At 28.4% G+C, this 9,682-nt stretch overlaps 1 protein-coding gene across 1 annotated transcript; it reads right to left on the bottom strand.

The window, feature by feature from the left end:
• Positions 1-1,745: 1,745 nt before the first annotated feature.
• LOC117929880 lies at positions 1,746-3,541 on the bottom strand. The gene has a single exon (XM_034850310.1). It carries the CDS (start codon positions 3,238-3,240, stop codon positions 2,479-2,481), a length of 762 nt encoding a protein of 253 aa, XP_034706201.1. The 5' UTR covers positions 3,241-3,541; the 3' UTR covers positions 1,746-2,478.
• Between the last annotated feature and the right edge of the window lie 6,141 nt (positions 3,542-9,682).

The raw sequence follows: 9,682 nt of genomic DNA, 5'->3' as shown, positions 1-9,682 counted from the left end.
CTAATGGAAAATACATCCCACGATGGTAACTGGATGAAGCCTGACCCCAAGCAAAAGGGCAGCCCATTTTAATAATTTAGATCATAATGCTCAAAATATGGATCCATTTGGCCCTATTATTAGGAGTTATCTCTATACTACACATATTGCAGTTGGATTTTCAATCATGTCCCATCCCATTTCTAATTGATTCAGCCCAAAAACCTTACTCCGAGTTTGGACATGCCTCAGTTTTAATAATTGACTTAGGTGTACTCAATTTGAATCAAGCTCAGTTAAGGGTCGGCCTGGGCCGTCCGAGCCAAACTAGGGATGGCAATGGACACACTTGGGATGGGTCATCCCATCCCAAATCACCTAAAGAAAACATTTTTGAGGGTAATTCAAATCTGCCCTACCATGTCATCTTTTCATTGTCAATCTACAACATTATCGTTGCAAAGACAACCAATCGTTAATGAAGATGTGATATGTACCAATAATAATATTGTTATGAAGAAGCCTATAATTTTTACTTAGGCACCAATTACATCAGACACCTCAATGATGCACCTTCCCCAGAGTACCATTTCCAACCATCAATCACAGAGAGAAAATCTATGTATCTGATCCCATTTCAACAAACTAACGTATTCATCACTTTCATAACTCTCAAATATCAAACCAAGGAATATGTAGACAATCTTCTCCTCCATGTTTATACTTGAAGCTCGTAGATGTAGAACTAAAATTCTTTTGCTTATTTACTAGAATTGCAACTCGAAGTACTCAATCAATTTAATTGTATATGGTTTATTATTTATACATATAAATTTACAATTTCAATTGTATGTATACTTTAATATTTGGTCAATTTATTTTTGTCAATTCATAACTCACAAACAATCGTCGGTGAAAATGAAACTAAAAACTAACACATGATATGATCTCGTATAAAAGTATTGTATTCCAATGGTGAGGAATAAAAATTATATTTTTTATTTTATTTTTTTGAATAAAGGAAATTTTTGTTCGATATTTGCTTAATTAAAGTCTAGTCATTGATATTCGATTACTTTTTTACCTTTCCGTCTTGATTTTGTTCGTTATTTATGTAAATCCATTATGAATATTACGCGAGGTTGCATGTTTTCATCTTGCTTTCAATGCAAATTAATGATAAGAGAATATTTGGCTCCTTTGTTACAGTGCAAATGACAAAAGAATTTTTGAATAGTTTTTATGAAACCACAAAGTAATTATGATTATGTTTGTTTGGTGAGTGCGAAAAAGAAACTCTGAATGGGTTGAACATTAGAACCATGGCACGTGAGCAAATGCCAATTGGCGTGTGGTGAAGGCCATGTTGCCACAACGTGCGCTCAACCCATTCAAAGGCCAGGCCAGGCCAGGCCAGGTCTTGTTATTGCCAGCACAAAAGACACATTCTCCAGTCTAAATTTCAGTAAATTAAGCCTTCTCAGCCCAAATCATATCATTTCTCCCCTCTGTTAAAGCAATCATATTGACCACTTCACAATCAACACTCAATACAAAAACCCTTTTCATATTTCCAAGATTCATAAATTCAAAAGAAAAGAGATTTTCTGAAAGCTGGTGGTTGCGGACTTGCTGTAAATAAGCTGGTGGTTAGCTGTAATTCCAAGTAGAAATAAAGCTGTTGACATTCTAGTAGCTAGATATGGAATTGATTCATTTGAAAGTAGAAGAGCCATTTAATAATTGATTCATTCAAACCCAACAACTTGTCTTACCATCATAACGTGCAATTCAAAACAAGAAACAAACAATCAACAACTCATAATATATATATTAAATGCTCTCAGAAGAGTATAATTTCTGATCACCCACTTACAACCAACCAATTTGTCCTAGTCTTTTAGTCTTTTTTTTTATGGAAACAAAAGGAAACCGAACTCGGAGTATATGTACAATTCATCATGTGCAAGCAAAAATCAAAAAGCAGAAAAAGAAAAACAGAATGGGACAACCATGAAAGGGAGGCTTACCTGTTTTCTTGTGCCCCATTGCATGTGGCATGAATTATGTCTCACAATGCCCTTGGCCCCCCCCTCATCATCTCCCTTTCTATCTCTTTGTCTTCTTGGTTCAACCCCTATGCCCTTTCCTCAAAGTTCCATCAATATCCCTCGTTTGGTTCCCAGGAAAATGAGAGGATAATCATAATTTATGGGACTCGAATAAACTCAAAATTTTCACTCAATTTGGTCTAATAATGCAACTTTGTGACTTTGCTGGGTGTGCTTAATTTTCCATTTTGGAACGAAATGGAAGCAAACAAATGCATAAGAATATTCACAAAGATTTTTTTTTCTTTGCTGTTTTCTTTCATTTTCTAACCAACCAGTCAGAGAGACGCTGGGTACCCTAGGGAAAAAAAGATTGAGATTCCACAAAAGTAATTTGCAAATTAGAATACAAGAAACTTGAATCTTCCGATGAACCAAGTGTTAACGATCACTTCTTCTTATTGATCTTATCCTTGCCATTAGAGAAAATTGAGCCTAAACCAAAGAGACTTGGAGTGGGGACATTCAAAACTGGATTGATTCGAACACCATTGCTGTGAGACCCATAAGTCTTCTTCAATGGAGGCTTCTGATAACTGGTTGAGGACGAAGAATGAGGCGACTTTATGGGTGCAACAGAGGGATGTTTGTGCCAATTCTTGATATTATTTCCATCTTTTGATGACAAGGCTGATCTCTTAGCATTAGACACGGAACCTGTGGAATTGCTTCGTGATAAAAGTGGCAAAGGACAGAGGCTTCGGGCATATCCGCTGCCGCAATTCAAACTGGTGCTGCGCTTGAACCGCCAGAAGGACTTGGAGTTCTGCTTCTCATACACTTCATTGATTGTTCTCTTAATTTCTCTAGAGCTCTCTTTCTTCCGATTATTGTGCGTTGGCAGCGGCGGCGGTGCCAGTGGTGGCGGCGGCAACGGTGGTTTGGGTTGCTGAACAGTACTTTTCGGGGTGGCGATCTTCTTCTTAATTTGAATGGGAAGGATCTTCCCGTCGTAGAAAAGCTCATCGGCGGATGAAGTGTCTTGGTAGAAGCTCTCATAAACGCAGAAATCGAAGTCATTTGTGGGAGAATTGGATTGGGAAGGGTGGTGTTCTACAGGAACAACATCAGCCTGGCATAGATCATGGGAAAACGAGATCCTAGGGCTCATGCACATGCTACAACTGTCGGAGCAAAGCTCTATTGCCATGGCGGGGGGGTTGAGATATTCTGGGAAAGTACAAAAGTCATGCAAAACAAACAGTGGGGTTTTAAGAAGTCAGAGAGGAGCATTGAATTTGAAATCTAACATGGGAAGACTTGGAAGTTCTGAAATATAATTATATGGGGAAATACAGTTTGATGTGGGAGCAGGTAAATAAGCGGTTTCAACCTTGAATGTGAATTGTAAAAGCAACGTGTGGGGAGAGAGGGGGAAAGGGATAAGGAGAACGAAGCACCCACAGCTAATTGGGCAATGAGACAGCCATGTTCTGCTGGGTGCTGACATGGAAGGAGAGTTACAAAGGAAGTTGCAAAACCTTTCATTCTGGGAATTGCTAAGGCTTATGCCTCCCATTAGAGGTTCAAGATGATCCAACATACCTTGATTATTAGTCCAAAATATTTTTCAATTTCCACCCATCAAAATATTATTGAAGAAGATGATATCTTAGTATTTGTTTTCATTACTTCTATAGTGAATGTCTTTCAAAATTCTAATTGTTTAATTTTTTTTTCCATTATATAAAAATGCCTTATGTTATCATAACTTTGCTAGGAAAATTACAACAATCAAACTAAGCAGAAAATAAAATAAAATAAAATAGAGAAAATACAAAGTATTGACATGGTAGTTCGGTCTAATTGCTTATATCCACTAGAAAATGAGGTCATATTAACTAATAAATTTCAATATTATGTATTCAAATTTTAAAATTACGTACTCATATTCTCTCTATTAAAAACCCATCATATTCCTTATAGGTGTCAAAGTACTCTTTATATGGTACATATGAAACAAACATTCAGAATTCAAAATTTAAGAAAAAGAAATTTTTTTTTATAGTTATAATTAAAAGGGAGAATTGTGTTTTGGGCCTAGCTAGACTCAAAAATTAATAAAAGATCCTCCAAACACCTTTAATTGATTGTAAGGATATAAGGTTGGAATAGACAAAAATACCCCTTTTTACTTACACCCATCATTTTGTCTTTATACCACCACTCTTTACATGCCCCATCCATAAAATTCTCCCTTATTTAATCATTTTTTTTATTATTATTTTTTAAACTTCTTTAAAAATAATTGAAATATCAACATTATTTTCTATTTTTAAATTATAAATAAATAAAAATTATATTAATGATTCAAAAATTATTTTGGAACATACTTTTGAAAAAAATATTAATTTAAATGAATAAAAATTATTTTTTACATTTTACAAGCAAATAATTTAATGATTAAAACACTATTTAAAATAAATATATTTACTATTTTTTTTCTTTTATACTAAAAAGTATTTTAAAGTTTATTTTTTTATTATTATAAAATAAAAAGTTTAAAGTTTTTTTTTTTAATCTTTTTCTTTCCATAGTTTAATAATCTTTTGAACATATATTTTTGTAATAAGTTATATGAATGTTCCAAATTTGTTTATTAAGGAATTTTTTTAATGATTTGAATTAATTGAAAATTTATTGAAATGAGAAAAAAGAAAAAGAGAGAAAGAGGATAGATGAAGAGTTTTTATTTTAAATATCCAACTAAAATGTTTTCGTATTTAGAAATGGATTATATCAATACATAGTATAGTAGAGATTGATTTTTTTCTCATACAAAAGGGTTAAATGATATATTTACTCATTTTAAATAAAAACAAGTAGTTAAAAATTATATAGATTATGTTTGAGTTTGGTTTTAAAATATTTTTTCTAGTTTTTATTATTTTTTTATTTTTAAAAATTATTTTTATTTTCTATATTGTCTCTTTTTGAAAATACATTTAATTAAAAAAATGAAAAATATTTTTAAAAATGAAAATTGAAGACCTTGTTTAATACTAAGATAACAAAAAGAATTAAATTTCATTTATTAATTATTCTTTTTATTTTTAAAATATAATATGTTCACAATTAAATAAAGGAATTGGTCAATTGTATATTTTTTTTCACAAAATGTAATATGTTCATAAAAAAATTGGATTGAAGTTTTTCATCATTTTTTTAATCAAACTACTAGAATCATGTTTAATACAAATATAGGCATATATGCACTACGGGAATATGAAATTTGTGTCACTATACAAGAGTATTTACTAACTGTATAAGGGAAATGTATTAAGTGTACAAGCAGTGTATAAAATTACCATTTATAAAAGATTTCAATCTATTTTGAACCACTCCTTTATTTTCCTTGTCACCCACAAATTGCATACTCATGTCATGCACTTTATTTAACTCCCATATGGAAATTCCGATACTTTCCCCAATGATGATGTTTAGGAAAAAAAAAAAAAAAACTAACCCTAATTCACCATCTTTTTATTAGTTAAACCATTAGAAATATGGTTAACACACCTATATCGACATATTACTTAGGATAGATATATTGTACAATGATATTACACTAACTGTACAAGGGAAATGTACTAAGTGTACAAGGAAAATGTACTAACTGTACAAGGGTGTACAAGACTACCATCTATAAAAAAATTTAATCGATTTTGAATCACTTTTTCATTTTCCTTGTCACCCATAGATTGCATACCTACGTCATGCAATTTATTTAACTTTCACATGAAAATTTCGATACTTTTCTTAGTAATAATGTTTGGGGAAAAAAAATTTAATCATAATTCATCCACCATTTTGTTAGCCAAACCATTAGAAATAAGATTAATATATCTACGTGGACACACAACTTAAGAGGGATATATTGCACCATTGTACAATGATGTTATACTAATTGTACAAGGGAAATGTACTAAGTGTACAAAGGAAATATACTAAGTGTACAAGGGTGTACAAAGCTACCATTTGTGAAAGATTTTAGTCGATTTTGAATCATTTTTTTATTTTTTTTGTTACCCATAAATTGTTTATGAAATTTGCACTATTATATAAGGGTGTTACACTAACTATAAAAGGGTATTCCACTCATTGTGTAAGGCAATGTACTAACTGTATGAGGTAAATGTACTAATTATACAAGGGTGTACAAGGTTATCTTTTATGCAAGATTTTAATCAATTCTGAACTTTTTTTTTTCTTGTCACCTAAGGATTGAACACTTTTCCCCCACACATTCCTTCACCTAAAAATTGTTTTAATTTGAAATTTTAAATTTCATCATCCAAAATTTGTAATTGCATATTTCATTTAAGTAGTTTTAACAAAATTTTTTCTTACTACATTTACATCCTATATAAAGGAAAATTAACCATAATATTTAGGTATTACCTTTTTTTTTTGTGAAATCAAATTAATATAAATGGATAACACATTAATGTCATTGTTTCAAATAACTTAAGACAATATAAACAACATATAATAACTGTTAAGGAAAAATTATGAATATTTTTTTACCAAACTATGTCATTTAGATCTTCTCTACCAAAATTAAAACATAGGAAATAAAATTAAAATTAATCACATTTAAAGTGTTTATTACAAGTAAACCGAATGAAATATATATTTTTACTATTTTACCTTTATAAACATAATGTTAGCAGATATTAAAAAAATCATATTTAAATAGAATTAAAAAGGATAAAAAATTATCTTTGTAACATTTGTAATTTTTTTTTATAAAAAATCATTAATTTAAATTATCAAGTTAATTTAAAATAATTTTTTTGTTGTAATTATAGTTTTAAAGATTCTACGATTTTCATATTATTACTTTTAATTTATTTTCTTTGATTTTTTATTTTAAATTTCATCTAAACTTGTTTTTTCTTACATTTATATATTTTCTATTATATCCTTATTTAAAGTGATTTTCATCTAATTTGTATTCCATTATATTATCTTTTCAATTTTAATGTGTTGTTATACCTCTTTACATAACAAAAGATTTTATTATTTTTCATCTACAAAACTTTATACAAAAGATATCATGTACGAGGAAAAAAAATAAAAAAAGAGAAAATTATGATATAATTTACATACACATCTCTTAATATGATACATTTGCTTGACTTAATGACATCATGCTTTAATAATTTAAATCATGTCAAGTCCACATCTATTTTAGATTTAAAAAAGCATTTGAATATTTTTCAAATTATTAAGTTATAATACATTATTCAATTAAAAATTAATTATCACCATTAGTTAAAAGATGATGATATTACAAAATAATATATTAAAACAATATCAATGTATTGTCCAAAAAATAGAGAAAATATTCAAATAATTGTCTACAACTTTAAAGATATTTATATATATATTGGATAAAAAAAAAAATATTTTTAAGGTGTTTAAAAATTATTTATTATATATTTTGTAAGTTTAAAAAAAAAATATTTTATGAGGTATTTTAAAAAAATTTTACTTTAAAAATATAGTAATAATCCTTTTCAACCATTGATTACCAATATTTAATTTATTAGGCATGGTTTTTGGGAGAAAAATAATTGATGAAAATAGTAACACCTTTCTAGAAAAGAATTAATTTATATGTCCCACCTATTAATATGTGAGAGAAAAAGATAAGGTGAATGATGAAAGAGAGAAGGAAAAAAAGAATGAAAGAGAGTGAGAAGTTAGTTGTTTTCTTTTTCTTTTTGACAATAAAGGGCATTTTCGGAAAATTAAATGTTTCATATCCTTCTTTTCAATTTATAGACTTTCTTTAGGTGTTGGGCTTAAATATGAAACATATAAGGATCTTTTATCAATTTTTGGGCCCAGCTGGGCCCAAAACACAATTCTCCCTAATTAAAAAACTATTATCATCATTATTAATTTTTTAATAAACAATGTTAGTTATATGTAAAGTCTTATGGGGTTATCAATTTTTCATAATACCTCAATATATGACCCTTTTTATGGTAGTTTTAACACTCTACATCTCTCTTCAAGAGCATGATTGAGAACATTGTGCCTCCTATTATAATATCTTCCTCGTGATTTACTCTTGTCACAATATGATTTAAATTTCACTACAAAATCTTGCTTAATATGAGATGAACAATTTAGTTGCTTAATATTTTCTTAAGCAGTTGATACCTTATCCACAATCAAGATCGTCTTTTCAACTAAAAGTGTAGTTACCAATATCTCATATTATTTCGGTAGAGATGTTGATAAAATAACAACTTGTTTTTTCCCATCAATCTTAACCTCTATACTAAATAATTGAATTATGCATTTATTAAATTTATTTATATGATTCCTAATATTAGTTTTTTTTATTCATCTTTAACTCATACAATTATTTCTTCAAATGTAATCTATTTGTTATGATACATAATTTTTTTTTTTTTGTAACTTTTCTCATAGGTCAAAAGATTTCTTATTCAAAACAATATATTTTATTTTAAGAACTAGACTTAAATGAATTGTACTTTTCTCATGATCTGTACAATATGGCTATGATACCACTTTTCACAAAAATCACGATACTGAATGCAACAAAAAATAAAGTAGATTAAAGAAGATAAAATTTACATGATTCATCATTATCACCTACACTTATGGGAAAGAGAGATTGATTTCACTAATAAATTTCAAGATCACATACTCAAACTCTCTCTTCCCAAAACCTAATACACTTTTTACATATCTCTCTTCACTCTTTTTATTACGTTTATGAGAACTCACTTTTTTTTCACCCTTACTACAAATCTTATGTAAAATCACATATTTATAGAGTTTTATAACTATGAATTTTCAGATCTTAGTTAAACTCAAAATAGTAATTTGTCTAAGCTTAAACGCTATAAATATCAACTTTGAAAAAAATAAATAATTTGAGAAAAAATTACAAACAAATTTTAATCTTGAGTATTAAATCTCATGGTAAGAGGACCTATGACAAAATATGTAAAAAATTTTAATTAGCTAAACAACCAATCAATTTGAAATGATGAGTTTTTATTTTTGAGATTATATTAATATTATAAAAATTTTATTAAGTATAAAATAATTTGTTTTAGTTGAGATCAATATACTTTTATGTTTAGTTTTTTTTTCTTTTTTAAATGAAAAATATTTTTATAAAATCATTTAAAATTAGTATAAAAACTCTAATTAAATTTTTTCTATGGTATTAATAGTGTCAACAAATAAAAAACCATCACATGGTAAAAAATCTCATCCTTTAATGCTTAGAAATGTTCTTATTATTTTATAACTTAATTTATTTTTAATATCTGAATTTCATTTTTTTTACATGAATCTCATTTCTATATATTCACCTTCAAGAGTTTATATTTAGCCATGTACATTTCAAGGTATAGAGTTTGAGTTCAATATGATATCTATTTAATACATCTTAGAATTTTTGGATTTTAGTTTGCTAGAAGACATTCCCAATGTGATAATAACATATTATTTATTAACAAATAATATTTTATATTCTAAAGGGTCCCATTATTATACCTAAGTGAACTTTTCGATCCGACAAAAAGATGGTAACATGTGTA

This window comes from Vitis riparia, chromosome 14 (assembly GCF_004353265.1).
Source record: "Vitis riparia cultivar Riparia Gloire de Montpellier isolate 1030 chromosome 14, EGFV_Vit.rip_1.0, whole genome shotgun sequence".
In the NCBI taxonomy this organism is placed as follows: domain Eukaryota; kingdom Viridiplantae; phylum Streptophyta; class Magnoliopsida; order Vitales; family Vitaceae; genus Vitis; species Vitis riparia.
Note: the sequence above shows the minus strand (reverse complement) of the source record. Positions and strands in the feature narration are given on the sequence as shown.